Genomic DNA, 27,884 nt, shown 5'->3' with positions numbered 1-27,884 from the left:
TTGTAGTCTTTCCTGTAACTGAGTGTTTTAATATATTACCTTTATATATTTGACTGAAAATGTATGGGTTGAAAGATTGAAAGAAGGTTGCATTTACATAGCATTAGCAAAGGATGAAATGGCAGTAAGGTTGTGGCCTTTGTCACAAACTAGATTACTAGTTTGATTGATTGGATTGCCTTTGCGAGACAGACATTTGCAAGAATTGTAGAATTTGTAAATTATTTTAGTCAACTCAATACGGAGTATATGTTTATTCAAATATATGTGCCATTCAGATAACCTTGAGAGCTGAATTTAAAAAAAATGCTTTCGGTTTTCTCTCCATATATCCATCATCCATGCTTGATGTCCTGGTAAAAAAGCAGGATGATATGCTTCAGGGACATTGCAAATCTGACTTTGGCAGATGGTTACTGAATTGGACAAGCAAAAACAGATTTGACCCTGCATACTGTTGGATGAAAGTAGACCGAGCAGTCATTCAAAGCTCTGAATTGATTAAAATGGTTTCACAAGCCTTCATCCATGAAGCAGGTGACAGCAACGAATGACCAGCAAAGTGTTTGACATCCTTAGATACAAACAAGAGATCAGAGCCTTTTGTCACTATTACACTGACCTCATTACCATTAGTAATGTCAGGTCATTCAGCAAGGCTGAGTGCTAATTATGAATGATACATTCCTTAGAAGAGACAGGCCAGCTTCAGTGGGACAAAGTTCATACAAAGCAGGGGTCTCCAATCTTATCCTAAAAGGGCCGGCATGGGTGCAGGTTTTTGTTTTAACCCAGCAGTAACACACCTGATTATACTAATGAACTAATCGTGGTCTTTAATCAAGACCTAGATGAGTAGAATCAGCTGTCTTAGTCCTGTGATAAAACAACAACCTGCACACACACCGGCCCTTTCTGGATAAGATTGGAGACCCCTGATACAAAGTGTCACAAAGTGTCACAAATCTAAATTGCATGTGTCATGGTGGGCTGCTTATTTATAGGCACCATGTAAGATAAACATTCTTTATAGATATCTGTGAGGCTTCCTGAAACAATTCAAAATGCCAACTCTGTTCCAAAAAGGAGACGTTTTGAGAAATCATGTGTTGCAATGTATATTCCTCTTACATTACATTACATTATAGTCATTTAGCAGAAGCTCTTATCCAGAGCGACATACAATAAGGTGCAAATCAGAACCAGGGACAAGTGCGCCACAAACCCTAGCGGGAAGTATGGTTCCAAGTGCTAGAATGATCACATGAATAGAAACTTGAACCCTAGAATAATCAGATACAGTAGCAATCCCACAGTTGGCAGCTAGAGCCCCACACCTCTTAGAGCTGTTCATGTTGTTATTCATTGTGCTGCCTGCTAGCCTGGTTTCCCTTGATCAAGAGGTTATTTACATTACTGGGACTTTCCTGGAAAAATAAATGTTATGTAATAATAAGTGATTTTTTTTATTTAAGTTAACATTTTCTAACTGGTGTAGCTTAACAATGGGACTAGTGACCTTCAGCATGGGTTTACCCTTCAAATAACACTATACCTTTATTAGTTAGCTAGGCAGCAAGCTAATCACATTCTCACATGTCTGCGTTGCAACAAACACTTGTAGGCATCTATGCTTTCTTAAATGCTCATTAGTATGCTACGCAGTGCTGAGAAACATTTTAACATAACATTTTGCTATCAAACTGAACTGTGGTGGTCAATGTGTAACCTTACTCCGTACTGTAATATTGTACCTGATTTTGTAACATGTCAAAACACTGTTTCCCCACAATTGTATGGTAGTATTGAATTATAAAAAATCTAATAAATTAAAAGTTGCAAAGGTGCGCAGCATAATTAATTAAAAAGGAAATTAATGTATTATATGGAATTGGCTTAACTGCTTTTGCGATGAGAGCAATCAGAGCAGAATATGAATGAACACGATACAGGAAATTGAGGATAATGAGGAGGAAGCATGTGTTTCTGGTGATGAGGCCTACCTCAGGAAAGGGGACTGGGACATCGCCTCAGCATTTGAAAATTACTGAAAAAAACGAAGGGAGGATTATGATTTACATTAATAGATGATTACTATTATAATTGACAAGGGAATGGCAATACGCTGCTCATGAAAAAATGGTTTATTTTTAGAATTAGATTTTAGATTGAAATTCTGTATTAACAATGAAGTCCTGGCTAAAACCGTTAACTTAAGCTGCGCAGCTTGTCATATTCTATGAATACATGGTAGTCATTTGAAGCACAGATTGAGGTGTCAAGCCAAATTGTTTTAGGTTATGTTTAAATCAGTGGCACAGTTGCAGTAATATCGATTATGCAGAGAGGGCCAATTGGCAGAAGTGAATCATGTTAATCAAGTTTCTCACATGCAGCAGTCAGACTATAGTTCTGCTGTAATACATTACTGTAGAGCATTATAAAAAGTGGGCTTTTTCTATTTGTATTTTGGAAATATTAACCATTCCAAAGCAATTCTTATTTAAGAGATCAAAACCTTGTGTTCCACACATTTTGCCCATACAGATACATGTCAAATAATAATCATAATCTAAAAATTGGTAATAGTAAACAGTGGCCTGCCATATTACCAATGCTCTTGGAACATTCAATTTTCCCTGACACCTTCCTCATAACTGTTTTATGCACTGGATTTAAAATGATACATTTTATCTGCAAATCAATGACTGATCTGAATTATTACTGATGTAATTTAAATGTATGTAAACTAGAGACTTTTACCTGGGGGAAGCAAAGGACGGACTTTGATCAATATTTATTTATTTATTTTTACTGATATAATAACATGTATAACATGTTACTGGAATGTATGACTGTATGTCACACCAATGACTGTATGAATTAACCAACTACAAATATGACAGAAAATTACTGTATGATGATGTGTAATAGTAAATCACAACTGTATTTGTGAGGCAATTCATTCTGATGAAACTTCAAATGTATTGTTGTTACAGCACAGTTAAATATTCAGTGTTAAATCAACTCTTGTGGAGTACATATAGGCTCTATTGGATATATATATATATATTTATTCATATACACTCAGTGAGCACTATTAGGTATTTATTAGACTTATTCTTTAGACTTATTGGTCTTCTGCTGCTGTAGCCTATCCACTTAAGAGGTTTGACACATTGTGTGTTGAGAGATTCTCTTCTGCATGTAGCTGCCACATGATTGGCTGGTTAAATATTTGGTTAAATACAGGTTTACCTAAAAAAGTGCTCATTATGTGTATACTCTGTTAGAGTTGGATCAAGTACCAGGGGGCGGCCTGTAGCGTAGTGGTTACGGTAAATGACTGGGACACGCAAGGTTGGTGGTTCTAATCCTGGTGTAGCCAAAATAAGATCCACACAGCCGTTGGGCCCTTGAGAAAGGCCCTTAACCCTGCATTGCTCCAGGGGAGGATTGTCTCCCGCTTAGTCTAATCAACTGTACGTCGCTCTAGATAAGAGCGTCTGCCAAATGGCAATAGTAAGTACCATATGAGTGATATTGAAAGAGTCTTTAGACAGGGCAAAGTTTCCCTCGTCACAAACTGAGAAAGTTTTTCTTTTTGTTTTTTTTTTTCACCCATAATGGAAATTACATGACAGGACTTGTAAGGATCAACAACTTGGCTTTGATAATGAAACAATAAGAAGTGTGAGACTTGCAGGAATATTTAATTTGCAGAACTAACTATTGTCTGGCTCTCTCAGAATGAAGGACTGGAAGGAATATTAATTTGTAAAGAAGTAAAGAAGTTTTTCAAGACACATGACCATTGAAATGCATTGTGATTCCTAGGCCTTTCTATGGATTTTCTATACACGTGAAGTCCATTCAGATGCTAGGAAAAAAACTGACATCCGAAAGCTTCGATGAATCCCACATTATTTGTGAGAATGCATTTCCGAATACTTTAGGGTCAATTTCGTTTGGTTCACATTTCATATAAATACAGCCCAATTTATGTATTTGTAATGCACACAAATCACTGAACTGCTTACCATAATATATATTAAAACAAATAAATCTGTTATTGCACTGTTATTACAGGTTTATTTGAAAAACTGCCTTTGAATTTTAAAGCAATGCAAACAAGTGTACGTTTTAAGCAAGTGTCTTGCCTTGGGCATTGAGAGAAGTGTTTTGCGTATCACAGAATTTCAAATAGTAATTTTTTCTGGACATTAAAAATCCAAATAATGTAATGCATTTGTGAAATGTGAGAGAGAAAGCTGTGCCTGTAATTCGAGTCTGTATTAGCAAGTGCACTCAGTCGTCGGGTAATTTATGTAACTGTGGGAAGCTAAACCGTGTTGGAGAATAGCCTTAAGGCAGAATAGCTAATCCTTGTGTTACACAGCGGCTGTCTCACTGAATGAGATTCAGCGTCCTCAGTCCTCAGGAGCTCTGCCGGACTCGGAGCGAGATTTCTCCTCGGGTCATTGTCAGCGCTCTCCTTTTGGCATGCATTCAACACTCACTGCTATCCGTTAGCAGAGGAATAAACGGATGAACCCCGGGCTAAAAGAAGATATCAAGAGCTCTCTGTTAAAACCCTCAACAGTATTGGATGTGCACATAAACCTGTCCCTCGGTTGTTAAAAGAGAGTGACTATGAGCAGGGTGAGGGGATGGAAATACTAAGATTGAACTATTTTATGATACACTCAATTTCTTTTTCTTTTTAGGCTATGTTTACAGTATATCCCACTAAACTGCTTTCTCTTACAGAATTAAAATGAAATTCTTGCTATCAGTTTAGAAAAAGTTAGATACAATGTGTACAATATCAAGGTCAATTTAAAGATACATAATATTACTTTGCTGTATTTCAATTGTAATTTAATCACTGGACATCATTTGGCCCTTGAGTATTATTCATCATCAGCAGCAGTTTAGGACTAGTTGACAGTGGGAGATAGAATTAATGTTTTCTGTAACTGCAGGTTTATTGTGGGAGTCTTAAATGTGACAGTCATTTAAATTTCATGACCATTTTGCCCATGCACTCACTGTGCTTCCTGCTATGGATTTTTAGTACCATTTTTGTCATTGATCTCTATTTTTATCCTAAAACAATACTTTGTTCTTGCATCTCTGACAACAGGGCCTTTCTGCACACAGCCGTGGCAGCTTGTAAGTTGCTCCAGATAAAAGTATCTGCCAAATATAATAAAACAATAAACAACTTTGTAAAACAACAACTAAGAAACAAGATTGACTTTGTAGAGGAAAAAGAAAATAATTCTTCAAAAAGTGCATTTTACGATGACACAGGGAGTGATGCTTCTCACTTGGCACACAGTTCGGTATTTCCAGTCCGAGGACTGATTTGACTGGGGATCACGGCCGGAGGAAACTTAATCATGTTGAAACATGACAGATACCCATTACAGCTACCATCAGCTCCTCCAGCCACGACAGCATACACACTGTGTGTTTCAGCCAATGGTGTAAGGGCTGAACAAACTACATCTCATCTGTAAACCTAATCTACTGGAATACATGGTCCTACTTCTACATGTAGTGCACCAAATGTGTTTTTATCAAAGCCAAAAAAGACTGCATTCCATATATGGTATCCAGTGCTGCTCCCAAGTCACAGTTACATTTTTTTAAATATAAAATGATTGCATTTGGTGCAGTTGTGTACTGTGGTCACAACAAAGTTCTTCATTTTCATTTTCATTCAAAATAACTGGTGTCTATGGAGTGAAATGGCTTTTTAAAGGAACCCTTTTCATTGACATTGGGCTTTTACAGCTAGTGTCCAGTTATTACTTTGAAAGTGAGATGTTCAATGGGCCTGGCACACAAAAGCAAAGTACTGTGCGGTAATGATGGCTTTTGTATTGTAACAGTAAAGAATCCCACACTGTGGATCCACACTGATGTTAATGTGCTAAACACTTCAAGACTGATACTGTTCACTCATTGCTGCTTATATATTATATGTAATTTACTTCAAACAAAACATTGAGTTGTTTGAGCACACAAATTCTTTTAGATTTTTAAAAAAGAATTCCACTTGCACTTTATTAGGTATTTATTCAATGTAGTTTTTGCTGCTGTAGCCTATCCACTTAGAGGTTTCATGCGTTGTTTGTTCAGAGATGTCCTGCATGGTTATTTGCGTTGCTGTCACCTTCCTGCCAGCTTTGACCAGTCTGACCCTTCTCCTCTGACCTCTCTCATTAACAATGCATTTCTGCCTGCAGATCAGCAGTTTCTCAGATACTCAAACCACCCTGTCTGGCACCAACAATCATTCCACAGTCAATGTCACTTAAATCACATTTCCTCCCCATTCTGACATTTGGTCTGAACCTCTTAACCACATCTGCATGCTTTTCTGCATTTAGTTGCTGCCAATGGCTGATTAAAAATTTGCATGAACAGGCTGGGGTACAGGTCTACTTAATAAAGTGGTCAATGAGCTGCAAAAGTAGCAAAAGAAAGCCAGGGAGGAGAATGTCTGTTTTATCTTCACCACTTTTGGAGAAAGTAGAGTAATGGCCACCAGGCCTGATGTGCTACCCAGCTCCATTTTATCAAACTCAGCTTCAGTTAACGGCCATTATTCTAATTCTGGCACATGTTCTAGTCTCAATAGCCTGTGAAGTAGTCCCGTGTATCACTCCCCCAGTGCAGAAGGATTCATTAATTTCCTTCAGGATGCAGTGTGAGGTGACTGCAGTGTTCACAATGTCACAGTCAGTCACAAAGGTCTCATAAAGGGCTGTACAACATTCAGCCTTCTGTTCCCCCCACTTATTAATGGGTTTTATCTGAGTTTAGCAAATTAAAGATTTCATTTTATTTCACATTTGCACTCACTCGTCAGCTTTAAACTTATCAAAGCGTTTATGGGTTTTAGACTGAAAAGGAATAATAAGGTCGAAGAAAAAAAATCTCAACAATGAACCCAGTGAAGCAGCAATATTAAAATAGATCTTTGATGATGATCTTCTCTAAAAAGTTACAATTGCAGTTATACTCTTTCTAAATGTTATTCATACATGTATTTCAGGTTGATGGTGTTTGATGTCAACTTGTTTTTACACCATGTTTTCCTCCATCTCTCTTCTAGCAAAGTGTGATGAAGCCCTGGCCACGCCCCTTTCCCAGAATGCATTCACCAGCTCATCCGTGTTCTCCAGCAGCTATGCTCCAGTGTACGCCAAGCTGAACAAGAGAGGAGGTAACACGTCTCCCAGGAGCCCGGCAAACGTCCCCAGGCACTGTGAAAGCAGGCCCCATCGCATGCAAGCGCTCGCCTGGCACGCTCTCACGCACACACCCTCACCACGGCTCAGCTCACGCAGAAATTCCCGCCGTTTTCTGACTCAGTGGCAGCCTGTTCCAGACTACCATGTGACTGGCAGGAGATAAGAGAAGTCGTCACCCATCGCTGTGCCTTCATTCTCATTACAACACTCCAATAAACACTCTCAAGCTGCTGAGCTTTTCAGAAACTTCAATTTCACAGATTCTCAGCCATAATACTGTCGCCTATGACTGAAGCCAGCACACTGCTAGGTGTAATATTGCCTTATAAGGTCAGAATAGGGATCTCGTGAAATGTATTTTGGACGTAATTATGTAATGGATAAAACGGCCTGCAATTACTGGGAATTTAGTGTAAAAGCACAGTGTAGTTTCACTTAACTGGAGAATATATTGATGGCAGATATGCTCTACACTTTAATTTACATTTTAAAAAATGACGGTGTGATTTTTTTTTCCATTTCTGATTTCAATTAACCGATCAGTATTTTACGTTTTATGTCTCTTAAATTTAGATCAATTTCACAAAACGTTGTTAATTCAAGGATGTTTATTTATTATTACATTAGATCACATTATTTATCTGACGCTTTTATCCAAAGTGACGTACTGTTGGCGGCACGGATGGTGCAGTGGGTAGCACTGCCGCCTCACAGCAAGGAGGTCCTGGGTTCGAATCCCCGTCGGCCGGGGCCTCTCTGTGCGGAGTTTGCCTGTTCTCCCCGTGTCTGCGTGGGTTTCCTCCGGGTACTCCGGTTTCCTCCCACAGTCCAAAGACATGCAGGTTAGGCCGATTGGAGAGTCTAAAATTGCCCGTAGGTATGAGTGTGTGAGTGAATGGTGCGTGTGCCCTGCGATGGACTGGCGACCTGTCCAGGGTGTATTCCTGCCTTTCGCTCAATGTATGCTGGGATAGGCTCCAGCCCCCCTGCGACCCTGATCAGGATAAGCGGGTTCAGATAATAGATGGATGGATGGACTTACTGTTGATTAGACTAAGCAGGGGACAATACCTCATGGAGCAATGTGGGGTTCAGGGCTTGGCCAACCAACTGTGCAAATCTCATTGTGGCTTTACCGATTGAACCATGGCCCTTGTGAGTCTCAGTCACGTACCTTAACCACGACGCTACAGGCTGCCCCTTTGATCTGTGCTTTTGTGAAATTCTAGCACAGTTGCAAGAGAAGCAGTCTCTCTTCCTCACATACATGTACATGCACAAACACGCATGTACACATACACACACACACACGCACACACACTCACACACACTCACACGTTGCATTGAGCTGTCGTTACTGTCAATGTAATTTTCTCAGTGCAGTCGATAGAATTCAGCACATGAGATGCTACATGGTAATCCATCCTTCTGATGCAATCATACAGAGTAATTGGCCTTCAGACGGTGCACTAAAAGGAGCAATGATCATTGCTCTATGTGAGAGTGGTGTCAACGCCTAGAGATGGGAACGAGACCTTGGTACAGTATGCTGTCTCCATTCCAAATGGAAATTTTATTAATACCTCAAAGCATCTAAAGAGGAATGTGCTGTCTGTAATTAATAATTATTACTGTTACTTGCAGATTTTACTAAATAATTTACATCACTGATGGTCCTTCAACAAGATACAAATGGTAATCAATTTTCGAAAAAACGTTAGCAGTCAGCAGTGGCAATATGTGTGAAAATAACAGTAATCAATTTTAGTAAACACTGTAGCAGGCACTGGTGGTAGTGTTTTTGTAGCATTTTAAATTATTATTTGTGATTGCCATAGGAATAATTCACTGTAAAATATGTATAATGTGAGTTTAATGTTTTTTTAGTCCCGGAAAAACGAAGCAATTTACAGCCATCAGCGAAGATGAAACAAACATATTTTAGAATAAACAGTAATGGATAAGTACTGTGCAGGCATTCACTGCATGTACAATTTGTTGATTAGCATACTGCCAAGTGGCAGCCATCTATAAACAGGAGCGTGTAGTAAATCTAAATATAGCCCGCGTTTTGTTTGTTTTCCCTGACCTGCCACCTGCTGAGGTCCACCAGATGTTGTGAAAATGCGCAGTGTGAGGTGCCCTTTGCAATCTCCGTTATCACAGCTCCTCGCTGACAGGGCAGTCTTTGTCAGACCACTGCCTGCAGCGAGCCTGCGGGGTGCCCTCACCCCCCTCACAGCTAGCCCGCAGGGTCCCCTCACTGCTAAGGTTTCGGGTGTCCGACCTGTCAGCCCTCAGAGCGCGCGTCTGCCGCCGGTGATACGACTGCTCTCCGCACCGCCATGCCGTCTCTCCCGCACCGCGACGCGACACCTGCCGAGGAATATCAGGCAGTCATCCGTCAGTTTCCCTTTCCAATAACCTGGGAACAGAAAGGGGTTATCAGCCCCGTAGAGACCGCACCTTCTCGCCCTCCATTTTATCAGAGTTCACTTTCTCATTATTTCATTTGAATCACAATCGCTAAACGCATGCTAATGGCTTATTGTCTTGGGGGGGAAATTCATACTTGTCATGTCTGATGTTTTAATGCTGTGCTGAAATAATTTGGCCCGCAGTCTGCACCCGCATACCCATTAATACAAAAAAATAAAGAATAAAAAATGTACTTGCAAAGCAGTGCAGCATACAGTTTTATATCCAAGGCAGCAAAGTGTAAATTGACATAATGACAAATTAATAGATAATGTAATAAGATACTGGAAATGTAAATGCTGAGAAGTAATGGATTTCATCATTCAAGCAATAACCGGCCGTGTCAGAACAACAGGACACGCGGAGTCGATCCATGTTTGGGGGTTACCAGCGCTCATACGATGGTGCTGGCTGTGTGATGAGCCCTCCATTCTGAAGCTTCACCACAGAGATGTTCCGAATGTCTGTCATCTCACCGGCCCCTCTGGGCTGGTTCAGCTCCCAGGCATCCCGGCAATGATGTCACTTTGGCAGGCTCATTATCCACACGCGGATGGGCACTATTACGGAGGACTGCCATGGCTAATGAGTAAACCAGACTCTCCATATGCTGGCTCTATCACGCGCTCCTTTCCACTGACACATCACTTAGCTGCACACATTTCTGCTTGGAGGGGATGAAAACAAGCTTGCCAGGTAAACGCACTGGCAATAACATGAATCTTTAGTGATAAGTCAATTTAGTAAGATGTTCTGCAGGGAATAGGATAAAGATGGCATAAAATCAATCACATGCAAGGTTCATATTTACCTGTCATTTGATGGCTGATGGTCTAAAATGAGAATGCCTAGAAAGCTAAATTGTGTTGTATTTTATAGATTCTGTTACCATCATTCGCATTGTCTTTGCTATGTTTATCCAGAGAATAGTGATTCTGTCCCTGAATATCATATTCCCTTCTTCTTCTTCTTCTTCTTCTTCTTCTTCTGTTTATTATTATTATTATTATTATTATTATTATTATTATTATTAGTAGTAGTAGTAGTAGTAGTAGTAGTAGTAGTAGTTGTTGTTGTATTATGAGTATTATCATTCTTACGTAATTATTCTTACCAGATAGCTGAAATTCTTTTCAGTGATGACATTTTTCTATGCCTCATCAACCAATACTGAAATTGTGATAATGCTTCCAGAACATTCTGCTTTTTCTTATATGCCTAACTTAACAAGAACTCAATGCAATACACACAGAAACCCTTGGACTGTTTACGCTGAGTCTGTTTGTTGATATCCAGCCAGTAATTGGATTCTTCCTTTCTCTGCATTGTCAGGGCCCCCTAGGACTGTCCCGTATGAATAAAAACATAACATTTACCAGCTCTCTCTCAAACACAACCTGATTCACTGAAGTTTTTTTTCCATCAGCATTAGGCAGCTTGTGAAAAGGAAAACTGTCCATTGTGCGATGCTTTCCATGCATAAATTGTGATGGATGTTCTCAGGATCTGTCCAGATTTACAAGTGTCAGTTAGTATTAAATACACAATCTGCAATCTGTCCTGATGTGTTTTTAATTTGACCGTCTGCAATGAGTGTTATAATTTCAAAGTGTTGTTCTCAGTGTTCATTCAGAAAAAAATAATTTAATAATTGTTTTATTAAAAAGATAGTTCACACAATATTCATCAAACTTTAAAACACCTTGAAAAATATTTCCTTATCTGAAATGTAGCTTACAGTTGAACCGAGTCTTGGATCCTCAATGAATTATTGTTTATATCAACAATGAACAATAAAATATTATCCAAGCTACTAAAGAGAGATCAAAGCCAATGTTAAAGTTATTGGAGTGTTAACGTAAAGCACCTATCATATGTGCATCTGAATTGGTAAATGTTCCGGCAATATTCTGTGTTGGCATTATGTATGAACAGGACCTGGAGTCGATTTTCTGTGCATGATTTTCATCCAATTTTCTGTGAGGGCTGAGTATGATTTGCCTACGTCTTTTGCCAGCTATATTTTTTTCGAGATACATTGGATAAAGATAATCCTTGATGCTGATTGGCTGAGACTGCGTTCAGTGATTGTAAATGCAATACAGCCATAGTTAATCAAACAGCCTGTAAATTGTATCATTCCCTGCACAAACCATTACTCAAAGATAATATTACAAAATAGGATTTACATCACTGGCAAAACTATTATCCAGTATATCTGGCTGTATTAAGGCCAAATTAATGGAATGTTAATATTTGTCCTGCATTGCCTTAGAGGGTAGACATCCTTGTCGACACATAATTTTCTCCATATGGGAGACCTTTACTGTACAGGGAAAAGCACTGCCTAACCCAGATAATTGAACGGATTTAATACAGAAATAAAATTTGATGCAAAAGTACACTACACATTATTGTTCTCTCAATTTCAAACAATATAAGCACTGTCGCATTGGTTACTGGTTGCCATTTACCTCTGCTAGATCACATTTAATAACAAAATTGTCATTAATTTTTTTGTGATAAAGTCCAAAAAATAACCAATTTTATACTGGTTTTGTCACTATTTATGAAGTACTTCTCTCAAAAGTAACATTCCCCTTTTACTAAACATTTTATATGGGTCAATTTCACCAAAACTGACTTAAGGGTTAATAATTTATTTTTATTCTCAGAGTAGTAGCCAGTAGCTTTTGAGAGCCAGTTATCATCACTCTAGCTGTAAGAAAGTGCTCAGTGAATACGATCTGTACCTTACATTATAGTAGCTGTCTTACTGTATGTGATTGCAAAGAGCGGCTAAAATATCATAATGTACTGTACTAAACAAGCACATTACATGAGGGACCTGATTTACTAAGACATTTAGCATGTGCAAAACCTCTTAGCATGCACAAAACCATTAACATTATATTTGTTCTGCACAAATCATTGTTGTGTCATTAGTTTTCTGTGTGCTAACAGGTCTTAGGAATTCAGGCCCTGAGTGTTTTTTTATGGTATTATGTCTATGTATAAATTTTTAAGCATAGAATAGATCATGCTAGTGAATTTATGGGCTATTGTAACATAATTACAATTGCTAGTGTTTTGAAATTTGAAACATTGAGTATTTTTTTTATCTTAAAAACTGTGTTACTGTGAATCTGGCATGCTAAGGTTAGTTTTGAGCTCCACCTGGCATTGGTATTCTTCCGACTAGGTCCATGTAATGTCAAAAGCAGCTTATAAGTGGGAAGTTAGCAGGAAGAATATGTCATATTGTTGTGAAAGAGGTGTCCATCAAAGTCTCCATCTTCTCATCTCTTGAGAATATCAATTACAGTAGTCCAACTATTTCAATGGGAGGAAAACTGAAACACAGTACAACATTTGATGCATGCGTTCATTAAGAAACCTGGAATCTGAGTTTTACAGCACATAATTATCTTATAATTATATATGTGTGTGTGTGTGTGTGTGTGTGTGGTGTGTGTCAGGTACTGGCAATGACAAGAAATGGTACACTTTTGAGACTGCAAGCAAAAAAAAAAATTGGCAAATATATTCCTAGGAGACAGTAAAATCTCGTGTGGTTGCCAGCCCTATTTTTGGGCTGAAATACAGAGAGTTCTAAATATGTCTCTCCTGGTTTGAGCGCTGCTGGTTGTCCACTGGATCTGGATGCAGACTACGATAAAACATTTCTGTATTTAGTGCACGAAGATACAATCTAATTTTCTGAACTTCTCAGCTTGCATTTGTTCATTGCTTATTTCTTTCTTCAGAAAAAATTGCTTATTTTCTCACTGCATGTCTTTTCCCTACAGCAATTGAATTCTGGAAAAACTGATTGAGAACTGTATGAAACATAATTGTATTGAATCCCCTACCTTTTCTGCCAAGTTTAGTGTTATTCAAGGTTTAATTATTTTCATTCATAACTTGAAGATTTCATTCAATGTATTACTGTATCTGTTTCTTTCAGTCTGTGAATGTTGCCTTGATGTGGAAAGCCAAGCATTTTTACACAATTCTTAGTAGTTATGAGAACTTTTGATAATGGCAACACATTTGTTTCGTGCCATGAGCTATCAAGAACAAATTTGTGGTGCAATTTTTTTAAGATCAGCAAATGTATCAGAGATTTGACTTTGAGCATTTAAAAATGTGAATTTATGAAATTTAGCATTAAATGCCACATATAGTTAGCTTGAAGGTTGAGCGAGCGACCCTGTTCTCCTCTGGCAGCTGAGGTGTCTGTTTAGAGACAATTCATCTGTGAGATAGCAGGCAGCCCTGTGCACTTGGAGGAAGAAAAGGTCAAATCCCACTTGAGCGGAAACCTGTTTGTCCCCCACAGCTGGTGGGGAAGTGGGGGGTGGCGGGTGATCATGCCGTTTGCCGAAAGGGTGCAGAGTGTGCTATGAGGCCAGTGGGAAGCTAATGAGAGCGGGAGCCGGTCAGAAATTGAGGGGACTGGAAGCGGTGGCAGAGGGAGAATCCGTCATGTGGAGCCTGAGTGCTTCATTCTGTAATCTGGAGACAGCAGAATACCAATGTGCCCAAGCATGAGATTGGGGTACTAATAAGCAGTATGCAGGCAGTGATCCCTGTAGTTCATTTTCTTTCTTTTCATCCTCTGACACTCCTCCAAGTCCACATCAATTACCCATGGGAATCATATCCCGTTTTTATATCAGTATGAAAGGAATTTGAACATATATTAAACATACAGACTCACACATGTTGTCTCATACAGTACATTTTCAGTTTCAGTGCCGCACAGTATGTAAGCATGCAACTAATTACACAAGCCAGCATATATGAGCTGCTTCATGACGCAAAGTTCTTTGGCAAGCTATGTAATTATTTCAACAAAATGTATATTTTTTGACATTTCCACTAAAAAGGTCACCCACCGTGTATCATGCCATTGTAACATAGGGACTGCAGTTATCTGCCAATCGGAGTGTCACTGGTTCAATCCCCCACCTGGGCTGTGTGAAAGTGTCCCGAACCAAGGCACCTAACCCCAAAAATGCTCCTGACAGGCTGGTTGGTGCCTTGCATGGCAGCCGATCACCATTGGTGTGTGTGTGTGTGTGAGTGCGTGTGTGAATGGGTGAATGAGAAGCATCAATTTTACAGCACTTTGGGTAAAGGCGGCATATAAATGTCAGTCATTTACCATTTACATTGTCTGGTTCACTCTGAATTATTATTAGTACCTGTGCTTCATGCCTTTCCTAACCTTCAGTTCTGGCAACATGCAGTGTCCAGTCTCTCTTACCTTCAGTTCTGGCAACATGCAGTGTCCAGTCTCTCTTACCTTCAGTTCTGGTAACAGGCAGTCCAGTCTCTCTTACCCTCTTCCTGATTTGATCATGTTGCACGCCTACATACACTCAATGAGCACTTTATTAAGTAGACCTGTACACCAGCTTGTTAATTAAAATATTTATTCAGCCAATTATGTGATAGCAATTAAATGCAAAAAAGCATGCAGACATGGTCAAGAGGTTCAGCAGTCTTTCAGACCAAAGGTCAGAATGGTTAAGAAATGTGATCTTTTGACCATGGAATGATTTTTGGTGCCAGACAGGGTGGTTTCAGTATCTTCTTGATTTTTCAAGCACAACAGTGCATGGAAAAACAGCACAAACAAGAGTTTGCAGAGAATGGTGCAAATAATAAAAAAGGATCCAGTTATCAGTTCTGCGGGCTGAAACACCTTGTTAATGAGAGAGGTCAGAGGAGAAGGGCCAGACTGGTAAAAGCTGACAGGAAGGTGACATTAACACAAATAACCACACATTACAGTGGTATGCAGAAGAGCATCTCTGAACACATAATGTGTCAAGCCTCTAAGTGGATAGACTACAGCAGCAGTAGACCAATAAGTTAAAGAAAATAAGTCCAATATATACCTAATAAAGTGCCCAATGAGTGTACATATGCCATGCACTGAAATCATTTGCCTGTCATGCATAAATGTGATTCCTTGCCACAGAATAAAGTATATGTAATGAGAGAAGACTTCAGATTCTAGGGTATAACAGTGGATGGAATATTTCATATTACATTCAGAAGTACAAAAATCACAAACTTTTATTGGGGAAATGGTAAGAAAATTGTGTTTGATCACCCATGTTAAAAGTCAAAATGAAAAGCATAAAAAGAAAAGCTTGCTCAAAAGTGTATTTCATTTTAGAACTTGGCCTGTTCTAAATCACTTTTTGTCAGGTTATGTAGGAGTGAAGGGAGAGGACAGAATGTAAGAGCATATACCCTGCACAACCCAGTTGATTGGCAGGCACAGCAACCATTTTGAAATGTCTGCCCTGGGCTGAAAAACAAAGCTTTCGGCACGCTGACACTTCTGACTTTGGTCTAGCTGTAGTCCCGCAATGGTTCAGAAATAATGAGCACAGCCATTAATATCATTGATCATATACATTATGTCTACTGGAATAGATGTAGAATAGGCTCAGAACAGCTCTGACCAGATGAGAAAGCAGCTATCGCCTCTAATATAGAGACAGATATTTCTTATTTTTCTCTACTCTCAGGTCGTATCAGCCTCATCAGGTGTTGTACAGTATCATAAAGTTTCCATGGGCCTTATTTCTAATGGTGACCTGGTTTCTCTCACCGAGTTGCCTTCTCTGTCTCCTTCCTGCGCCCTTCTCTTGTTCCCCTTATCTCTCGCAAACATCTGCCTTAGTGGCAGGTTGCAGTGGAGTGGCTGTCCCCCGGCTCTCCTCTGCCCCTCTCCAAATTTAATTCGGTCCCGCTTGCTGGACAGCCCAATCTGTTGCCCTTCCAGCATCTCCACGCTGCTCTAGAGTTCCAACTAGTCTTTTGGGTCTTCTTAATAGCAGGAAATTCCTCCAGATAGTCTTCAGTGCATTTGTTTTTTTTCCTTGAGAATTTTCCAGTTAGCGCATTCACATAAAATGCATGTACTTCCCACCCATAGCCCTGCCTCCAAAAGTCGCCTTGGTTCCTAGCTTCCTAGAAATATTGATTTTCCAATGATATTCCACATTTATCTCATCAGGCAGAAGTTTCAAGTGATAGTTCGGTAATTGAATTAGGCATCCGAATGGCAGCACTGTTCCTAATCACTGTGAATCACTTATGTTGTTGTCCTTTTTTCATCCAAACTAGCCATCAGCAAATCCTGTGTGGCTTTTAAAGAGACGACTAAAAAAGACAGTTAATTAGGCTGTATTTTCCCAAAGGCAGTTTACAACACCATCTCTGGGGTCTGTGCAAAGCAGGCAGTATATTACAGTACTTTAAAAGAGTGGGTATCTTCCTTTTCCTCTTCAGTTTCACTGTATTCACTTCAGAATATTTTAGTATACACTCTGTTTTTGAGCTTAATGGGAGACCTTTTTGCAGGCTCAGGTATGAATCAGAAATCTTTGAAAAGCTGATTGCGGATAATGGAACACATACATGTGCATCTGCTGGTACAACTGCGAAAAAATACAAATGCTATTTAACAATAGTATAGTATATAATTCTTTGGACAATTCTTGTTACACTTAACTGTTGCACTATGTGTGTGTATGTGTGTGTATGTGTGCGTGCGTGGATGTGTGTGTGTTTCCATGTTTTTCTATACTTAGGTGCTGGAGGCTGGACACCTCTGGACAGTGACAATTACCCATGGCTGCAGGTGGATTTAGGCAGCAGGAAGCAAATAGCAGCCATAGCAACACAAGGCAGGTATAGCAGCTCTGATTGGACGACACGATACAGGCTCCTCTACAGTGACACAGGAAGAAACTGGAAACCATACCACCAAGATGGCAACATCTGGGTAAGCCCATTGTGTAATAGAATTAACAGCTTACACAGGTCTCAAAATTATCTTTCTTTAATTTATCATTCATGGGAAAGTGATAGCTAGCGTGTCTCTCGACAGCCTAAGTCTTTGTTGGTAAGTCATTAGGATAATGAAGGTAGGCACTTCTAGACAAAATAATTGAGTAACCAATCCTTTGACTTAGTGCACCAAAAGCTGCACTAAATCAAATATAGGCTGTTCAATAAGTACAATGTAAACATTGTGGAAGCGACACTAAAATAGTGTTTGTCTGTGAACAAAATAGCCAACACTGTCTTCAATACATTATCACTACTGCAAGGGTTCCTGCAGCCTGCAAGAACGTGCCTTATTACAGATGACTGTACACATATGGTGTAAAAGCTGCTTTCATTGGCATGATTGGGTAGGGAAGGCAGAGGGAGTTCAGTTGCGGTGTTTCTTCAAGACACTTCATTATAGTGATGTTCCTACCCTCCCTCCCCCCAGACCAACTGTGTCAACAGGGCTTCATTTAAACTGAGCCAAATAAACTGACAATGATGAGTCGTAATGTTGTATGCAGCATCCAGGGAGGGCCTCTGACCATATATCAATAAATCATTTCAGGTACAGGGCATTGTCAGGAAAACCTGCAAGTAAGAGGATACATTGGGCCATGATTATGTCAGGGCTTTAGATTGGTTGCAGATCGCTGTACATGAGGGGGGCACCCAATCTGTGATGTGCTGCGTCAGGAATGATGAATTTGCATATGAGCTTTTTAGTTTTCAAGGAAATGATAAGGCTCATGCTCCGTGGACTTTCTGCCAACCACTACACTAAAGGGATCTGGTGGCTTCTAGTCTAAAACGCAAAACTACTTTCAAGGAACTTCAAGCTACCTTGTACAGTCGGATTATGTCTCCAAAAGTTGTGCAAGTGTATATTTCCGAATAATAATGTCAAATAATTATACATTTAATATTTTTTTATCAGTCATGGAACTATACTATACTATAGAGTAAGTATATTTATAAGTTTTACTCTTCATTTATACAGATTCTGAAAACGTACCACATCACTTTGCAAACAACTTTCGAGTCACCTGAACTGAACACTTAGGACTCCTGACAAGGAATATGTGAAACTGATCCCAACTTCTTATTAATTGAACCCACTCCCTCTAAAAGAAATTCTATATAAATGACATTTTTCATGATCAGTGCCCCAATTACCTGGATATATATTACCTTTGTACGGTGAATTTAATATATTATTTTTTAGCAAAGAGACTGGCTTAATGCACTATAGTTATAATCCGAAAAAGATCAGAGACATTTTATTTCATTTTCCCCACTTATCAACCATAATGATTTCATATGAGGGTATAAAGACCAAGCTGTCACATTAGATGCAATCAGGAAAGTCAACTAGTAGCTAATGGGTTAGCCTTATTTAAATTGGAGTGCTTTTGCTAATTGTTTAAAGCAATCAAAATCAGGTTCAGGATAATTATGAGGAATTCTGCACCCGTTCAATGTACCTGCTGCTAAGTATGTGATATGGCAACTCTACACAGATGACACTTTCAACAGGAGATAGGGCTAATGGGACTAACAAATTCAATTTTAATATTGTATTTTTGGAGTTTGAGCGCCCATTACCGTATGGGTAACACAGGCTAGAGTGACATTTGTTTTATTGATCAATTTTGCCCCATATCTAGGAAACGGCTACACTGACGGTGATTTTAAAAATGCCTCCACACATAATTTAAGCATTTAATCAAAATAAGCTCAAGTAAAAAAAATGCTCCTTTAACCATTAGCCAAAAATAGCCATGCTCTTTGAAATCCTGCATATTTGCTATAGCTGCTATAGTGCCCCCTAATGGCTGACTGATACCACATTTTCCTGGGTGGAATCAAGCCTTGAACATAGACACTTAGTTTCATGATGATTGGACATTGATAAACCTGTTAAATGGCTGCTGACATCTGATTGGCCAATGGCGGGCTTGTTTTTTAAGATATCTTTTGATCTTCGAAAACCTTGTTGAAGACTTCTTGAGATGGAAGATACCAAATTTCATCCTTATTTGATTATATATGCACTACAGGGCGACCTGTAGCGTAGTGGTTCAGGTGCATGACTGGGGCCCGCAAGGTTGGTGGTTCGGTCCCCGGTGTACCCACAATAAGATCCACACAGCCCTGGGGCCCTTGAGCAAGGCTCTTAATCCTGCATTGCTCCAGGGGACGATTGTCTCCTGCTTAGTCTAATCAACTGTAGGTCACTCTGGATAAGACCATCTGCCAAATGCCATTCATGCAATGTAATGATTCTTATAATGCCAAGATTGGCTACATGTGTGCACTGAGTTTGGTGAGGATCAGACATAGGGTCCACGAGTTACAGCGGTTTTATAAAAAAAATTGTTATTACTTTTATTAGTGTAACTCCCAACATCCTCTATGTCAAATGTGGTGAAGATCAGATTAAATGTGTAGAATGTGTGTTAAATGTGTTTTTATCATTATAAATGGCAGAAAGACTTGGGGGATGCAAATTAAATCCTGAAGATACATTTTGATTGGCAAAAGCCAACAAATGTAATTTTGATTCTAGACCAAACGGTTCAGGAGTTACAATATGGGCTAAAAGATAAACAGCATTGTATAGTTTAAAACAAATTGTGTTTAAGCGCCGATAGGTGTCTTTCCATTAACCTTAGTAGTGTGGTTGAGTAATTGAACCTACCTGCCAAGATTTGTATCTCTACGATTTACAGTTTTTGCTGGCCATTCATTTTTAGCAAAAAATAAGAATAATAAATAAATAAATACATAAATAAAAAAGCCCGAAAAAAAAACAAACAATAGGCACTTCATGCTTGGACCCCTAATGATCTAAATGAATAAGTAAATAAAAGCTAGACCATCACGCCATGACATGAAAACAGTCTTAACCATATATGCCATGTATAAATTTTGTAGTAGTAGTTTGATGCACGGTGCATTTTCTTGAACTTACATTGGTGTTCAAATCCCCATACGCTCACCACATCACAGGCTGCAGAACACTGAATTGTAACAGTAGAATGGCAGCTTTTCAAGTGTCTGGAGGGAATATAGAACTAATCGGCACTTAGACAGGAATGGGAGAAGCCATTGGTATCTTTATGCAATACATACATAAATCACCAGTTTTGCTTGGCTCAGTAAATCGTAGGACATGTATCAATGTGAAGAAGATTATTAGAACTGAATCGAAACTTGTGCACTTTGTATGTTTACGTATAATCTATGCATGGTTACCTTTTTTAAATATTTCAGTAGTTAAGTTAATTTTTCATTCTCATTTATTTTGCGCTAAAAGCATTGTCATGTTGGATTTAAGATATGTAATTATGTGTTTCATTTTATCAAATTTGCATGAACACATATTAAATATACAGCAGCAATAATGTCTTGGAAATCGGTTTATATCCCAATTTTGGAAAAGGCATTTGTTTTAAACTATACAATGCTGTTTTCTTTGACTGAGCCTCAGTTGTGATTGCAAAGATGGTTCCCAACTAAAGTGTTAGATAGATAGTTTTCAGAGTTGTTTGATGTATGGTTTTGTTTGTTTCAAACAGTTGTTCTGTACAATGGAAGATATCTTTGATACTTTCGTGGTTTAGGTCAACCTGCTGGCTTTTGTGCAAGTTTGCGTTTTAAAGCAAAAATAAAAATAATTCCAAAGAAGCTAAGATAGCTAAGTCATGTTTTCCGCATAATGTCATATAAACACATTCATTTTATTCTGTTTATTCTGTTATGAAATATTTTTATACTGTGGTTCTTTTCGTGAGAACAGTGGTTTTCGGATGCATGTGTTATTGGAGGCAGTTCCTACCGATAACAAAATTAAACAAAAGAAATCAGGCTAGATGCATGCATATAGAAATGATAAGGCATACTATCACTGTACTAGCTCTGGAGCTAAAATAGTAAATTTCACCATACAAGCTGCTTTGGAGTTACTTAGGAGTTTATATTGTTGATTTATTCATATATTTAAAAGAAAGAACGATAAAAAGCGTGGCACAGTGGCATAGTCATTAGCACTGCCTCACTAGATGGGTTTGGGTTTGAGTCCCAGCCAGATCTACTCTGCATGGAGCTTGCATGCTCTCCTCTTGGGCTTTTCCCATGTACTCCAGTTTCTTCACACACTGCAAGACATGCTCTCAGGTTAGGTATACTCCTGCCATTGCACTCGACCAGTATATTGTGTATATTGCAAATGATTACTTGATTCTATGTGAAATCCTGCATCCCTGATAATAATTTCTGATACTTAATAAGCTGAAAGTAAATGGTTGTCATTTGAATAAATGAAAATTGATGTGTGAGTTATGACTAAAACCCATTGTGCCACAATGGAAAAAAATGTTCCACTTTGTCAAAAATCGTTATCCTTTTCAATGCCTTTCCATTAGAAGGATAAGGATGAGAAACTTACTTTTATTTCTTATAAGAGAGAACTTTCCCTACTCTGCTTACTCCCTGGAGATAAATAGTTGGGGGCCTAAGTAGAGAGAAGCACACTAAATATCTGATCTGTAGTTATCCACACTCAATGAATGAGGGGTCAAAGTTGAAGATTTCTTTTGCTCATTTCTGAAAGCATCATTTTCATATCAATAGTGTATTCACACATGGCAGGGGACAAAAATAATCTCAAAAAAGGTCAGGCTGAAATTCTGAATTTAAAATGGCACCCTTTGGCAAATAGATTTCCTTTTCATTTATTTATTTATTTTCTGATATGAGATCTGGTTCTGACATTATTTCTTTTAACCCCCAGCGTATGCTAGCAGCTGAATTTTGTGTCAAGATGTACATCAGCTCAGTGACTGAAAGACTCAAAGTTATGAAATGGAGTTGCCATGGAGCTTACATAAATGCCAAAGTTTTAATATTTTGGATATGCAATGAAGTCTGAAAAATATCACTTACTCCAAATTTCAAATCTTTTGACCTGAAACCAGATAATCTATCTAATCATCTTTTGAAATGTCATTTTGGTTAGTATCTGAGTGTCAATGGGGGACTGCTGTACGGCTGTGTTTACAGAATAGCAGTCAGAATGTTACAATGTTCCCTGCTGAGGAAAAAAGAACATGTTCAGCTTGGAACAGAAGTTTCTGGAATGCTGAGGTATTTGTGCAATAGTTGTGCCATGACCACCACACCTTAATTCAAAACCTGATTGACCATGCACCAGTGGAAAGAGGGTCATTCGGAAGCAAGAGAAAGGTGGTCTTGATGACTTTTTTCTTTCAGTCTGGGACTTGCTGATATAATATCTTGGAAATGTCTGTGGTGTATTGAAATACATTTTCTCCGTCTGTGTGTACCGTAGCTGTGTGTGCCAAACCCAAAGAGGATGCTTTCATGTGCAACAAGTTAAACTTACCAGTGCCAAAAAAAATAAAACATCCAATAACGAGAGACAACAAACAATAATTACAGCAGGATAACACAAACAGCCCAAGGAGCATTGTAAATGCATAGAGTTTTTTACGGAATTTAAAAATCCAAACTGTTTGCCACTAGAGCATCTGTGATTTTTACATTTTTACAGCACCTCTTGTAAATGATGAATGAGCCTGCTTTTATATTTGTTTGCCTATTATCAGCTCTTGGATACCTCATCAAGGATCAGCATTTTGGATTTATGAGATGTCAAATTACCGACACTGTCTTTCCCTCTAATATCCCAAGATGCATCCTGCTGCTCTCTTTAATTCAATTTATTCCACCTTCACCGCACAGTGTCAATCATGCACCCACAACAGAGGATGAGTGAAACACAAAACACAACCTGCTTCATTTGCACCTCTCAGTGCTCTATTTACCTTCAATGATCTGACAACACCTTAGTGTGGATGTAGGTTCTGTAGTTATTGTGGTGAATTATTTGGTTGTAAATCAGCAGGAAAGTACATTTGCTATAAAGGCACCCACACGCATAACTTTTAAAATACTATTACTATTAAAATACTAATACTAAATATATTTTGTAACTTGTAAAAAAAATTTTTTTTTTTGTGTGCAGTCTTTCTGACAGTGTCTATGTATAAATTGTGATACAACCATTTAACTGACCATGTTTGCATGCACGGTCTAATGCTGACCCATTTACATCACTTTTAAAGACTTTTTAAAGACTGTTGATTCGATTTAGTCACTCAGTCAAAGCAAGTGTTACAGTAACAGATTGCTACGTTCTACAATAATACAAAGATTTTGTTCAAACTTGGAAAAAGATATGCTCACTCAGACTGCATAGACAGTGTGGTCAGGGGTCAATGTTTGCCAATATATCCACCAACTGGTTAGCTTGTCCACTGAGCAGTTACCAGTTTTTATCTATTGAGCATTGAAAGACAGTGTTCCAACATTTTACATCATAACACACCTGCCGCTGTCCCACCCTGTACCCACAGGTCAGGGACTGTAAAAGGAAACTGCAGACCAACGCAAAACAGCCAATACACAGCCATTACCTGCCTAACTAAAACAAACTAACCTGGCATGTCTTCAAAGGTTTACTGGGTACGGGATAACTTCAGAACACTTAATTGGCAGGTGATGAAATGATTTAAATTTCAGAAATAATAAAAGATAAATAAAAAAGCATGATAACAAAATAGTCTCCCTATGGAAGGATTTGTTACCCAGTTGGGAACGCTCAAACTAGCCGGAGTCACGATACGGCGAGGAGAGGGACACAGTTGAAGTTGAGGTGAAATTGAGGGGTCAGACACACGTGAAATTCACATGGGCGAAAGCAAGAGTTGAATAGAGCGAGGCAATGGTCAAACACAATATCCAGTCAGCAAACAAATCAGAAAGGGGCTTGACGAGAATCGAAAGTCAGCTATCGAGGTTAAACACACGACGTAAACAATCTCAAACCACAAATCTGCGAGCAAGGAAGAGCTGGTGAAAGGCAAATGGAGGCAAATGGCGGCTGTTATAGACAGAGAAACTGGAGAAGGAAAGATAATTCCACATGTAACGAAGATAATCAAATGTAATGCAATACTTGAGGTTGAAGCAAAGTGAATACTGAAGCTGGTGTGCGCTTGGTTAATACTTAAATAAGAGACATCCTGAGAAAGCAAAGTTGCTGGCGGAAGAGTTGTTTGTAAACATGTATAGTGTATAGTGTATAGTGGCTGAATAGTAAGCCATTGCCCCAGTATTATGATAAGGTACTGCATCATGGAAGGAGCTGCCCTTTTTTATCAGACATTAAACCAAGGTCCTGACTCATTTTGGTCATTAAAGATGTCTTGGCACTTGACATCTTTAATGATAGGGGTGTAACCCGCCCAGTGTCCTGGCCCAATTCTAATAACAGCATCTCTCTATATCTATAATCATCTTCTACATCAATTTGGCAACCCGCTTTGATTCCCCAGGTTGTCACAATGAAAGCGATTTGAGTCCTCACTTGACCTATGTGTGTAAATAATAAAATGTGAGATTAATTTTATTACCATCAATTGCAAAGCAGATATCAAAGCACAATGGTTAACCTTTCAAATAGTATTCACAAAAAGAGTTTTGTAGGTTTAGATTACAAAATATCATGACTGAATTGTGGTCACGTACCTCTCTGAATATGAATGCTACTCAACAAAACAAATTGCAAAATGCCGAACTGAACTTTAGTCATGTAGACCATGGTTTTTATTCTGGCCACAGAGATACAGCAGTGGTAAGCCTTCAGTCACTCCAACCTCTGAAATATGAATATATGTACTGTTTATATTACAATTATGTTCTTGTTAACTACTATGGGCAAAGTTCTGACACTTTGTTGACTAATTGAATTCCAGGCAGGACTGTGGGTAAATGGGTAAAAATGGCAAACCATTGAGGTAAGCTAGAGAATCAGTCACGATTTGTACATTTCTTTTTACATTTTGTATGTATGTACAGTACTTATTTCCTTTTAACCATAATACAACATTGTTATTTCTTATTTATACAGCCTTTATTGAAGCAGTCACATTGTCCCTCCTCTCCCCCATTTTAGTTTAATATACTGTGTCTTATTTGTCTTTCAAAGAGAGGTTAAGATCATTTCCATGTCTTTGTGGACCTGGGCACTTTCATGTTCACTTGTCTTGCAAACACATATGTTTAAGAAAATATGAATCAAGTTCAATGTGTTGTGGAAATTGAATAAGTAAAAGTCCTTTCAGTTTTATAAATTGAATCATAGCAATCATGCAATGTGCATCTGATCTTCTGTGCTTTTTATTTAAATTATTCTTTCCTGACAGTCATGAAAAAATCTTGTAAATCTAAATAATTTATCCACAAGTAATTAATTAATTCATATAATGCTGATGGAAAATGGTAATTACAGTGGCATCATTCGCAAGATAAACCTTTTATTTTGTTAGAAGAATAAAAATGATTACTTGACAATTTTGCTGAAAGGATATAATTTACTAATTATGAAAGTGATTCGGTTTGTTTACCTCAAGGCAATACACACATCTGTGAAACAGTAAGCATTGCATGTGAATTGTCATTCATTTGACCTCAATGTAAAATACTGCATTTTCGAAAGGAATTCATCAGGGTGTGAAAAAATGTTTTTGTTTGTTTTGAAACTGATTTCTTTCTAGATTATTTTATAATGGTAAATCTGTCTCTAATAACATAGCACACCCAAAAAACAGTTTTTAAATAATTTAGCTGTGCAGGTGTTGGTGGAAGGGCTATTATGTAGGACTCCATCCTCTTATTTATGTACCTGAAAGGAAACTTTCATTTCAGCTCTTAATCCCTCTCCCAGTCTCCCTCCTTTTCCCTCTTCCAATACAATACAGATTTCCAATTTGTAGGTGTTACATTGGAGTTGTTGAGGAGGGAGGTGGTCCAGACCATGCCCGTACAATCCTGACATTGTTTTCAAATCAAAAGCTGTACACCTGAAACTGAAACCTGTGCTAATGAAGTGATTGAATACACCGGACTAATCAGAAACATCTGAGAAGCCAACTTTCCAATTAGTGTACTTTTGGTCGCCTAAATTGGGGGGCTATCTATAATAATGGATGTAATTCCGACATGAATCACACAATATGGATGTAAATACCCTCAAATTAAATTGTTTAAATTCAAACTTAATGTGCTGGAGTACGGACCCAAAAGAACAGACTTTGTTCCACTGTCCAAGTACTTATGGACGGCACTGTATGTATGTAATACATTCTTGAGGTAAGGCTTCCAAACCCTGTTGCGAAAACCTGTTCCAAATCTTGTTATTTTGGTAGTAAAATGTGTAGCATTTATAAAATGGGGATTTTATAATACATATTACTTATGAAATAGGCGGCACGGATGGTGCAGTGGGTAGCACTGCCGCCTCACAGGAAGGAGGTCCTAGGTTCGAATCCCCGTCAGCCGGGGCCTCTGTGCGGAGTTTGCATGTTCTCCCCATGTTTGCGGGGTTTCCTCCGGGTACTCCGGTTTCCTCCCACAGTCCAAAGACATGCAGGTCAGGCTGATTGTGAATGGCCAGTCTTGACTCTTGTTATGACATTGTGCCACTTATATTAAGCAGTCAATATTTTCCACAACCCGAGCCATACAGTACTACAGGGGATCAAAAGGGGGAGTATACACTCGCTGAGCACTTTATTAGGTAGAACTGTACACCAGCTTGTCAATGCAAATATTTAATCAGCCAATCATGTGCCAGCAACTAAATGCATAAAACCATGCAGACATGGTCAAGAGTTTGAGCTGTTTTTCAGACCAATTGTCAATGGGAAAGAAATGTGATCCAAGTGACTTTGACCGTGGAATGATCGTTGGTGCCAAACATGGTGGTTTGTATCTCAGAAACTGCTGATACCCTGGTATTTTCACACACAACAGTCTCAAGAGTTTGCAGTAAATGGTGCAAAAAACAAGGAAGTTCCAGTGAGCGGCAGTTCTGTGGGGAAAAAAAAAAAGTATTGTTAATGAGAGAGGTCAGAGGAGGGCCAGACTGGTCAAAGCTGACAGGAAGGCGACAGTAATGCAAATTACAACACATTACAACAGCGGTATGCAGAAGAGCATCTCTGAACACACAACACGTCAAAGCTCTAAGTGGATAGCTCTGGAGCAGGGGTCTCCAACCCTGGTCCTGGAGAGCTACTGGGTCTGCTGGTTTTTGTTGTCACCTTAAAATCAGCACCTGTTGAGACCCAGGTAACCAGGTGAGGTGAGTTAATTAATTAAATTAGAGCAGTTGATTATAGTTAATTGCAG

General features: G+C 38.8%; 1 protein-coding gene across 1 annotated transcript in view; it reads left to right on the top strand.

Moving 5' to 3' along the window:
• cntnap2a (contactin associated protein 2a) overlaps positions 1 to 27,884 on the top strand; it is a 329,215-nt gene that overhangs the window by 132,001 nt on the left and 169,330 nt on the right. The window contains exons 2-3 of the mRNA XM_061239599.1: positions 7,130 to 7,240; positions 17,366 to 17,559. Coding sequence (XP_061095583.1) covers positions 7,130 to 7,240; positions 17,366 to 17,559 — 305 coding nt within the window. The remainder of the gene's footprint in view (positions 1 to 7,129; positions 7,241 to 17,365; positions 17,560 to 27,884) is intronic.

This window comes from Conger conger, chromosome 4 (genome assembly GCF_963514075.1).
Source record: "Conger conger chromosome 4, fConCon1.1, whole genome shotgun sequence".
In the NCBI taxonomy this organism is placed as follows: domain Eukaryota; kingdom Metazoa; phylum Chordata; class Actinopteri; order Anguilliformes; family Congridae; genus Conger; species Conger conger.
This window is presented reverse-complemented; position numbering and strand designations above follow the sequence as displayed.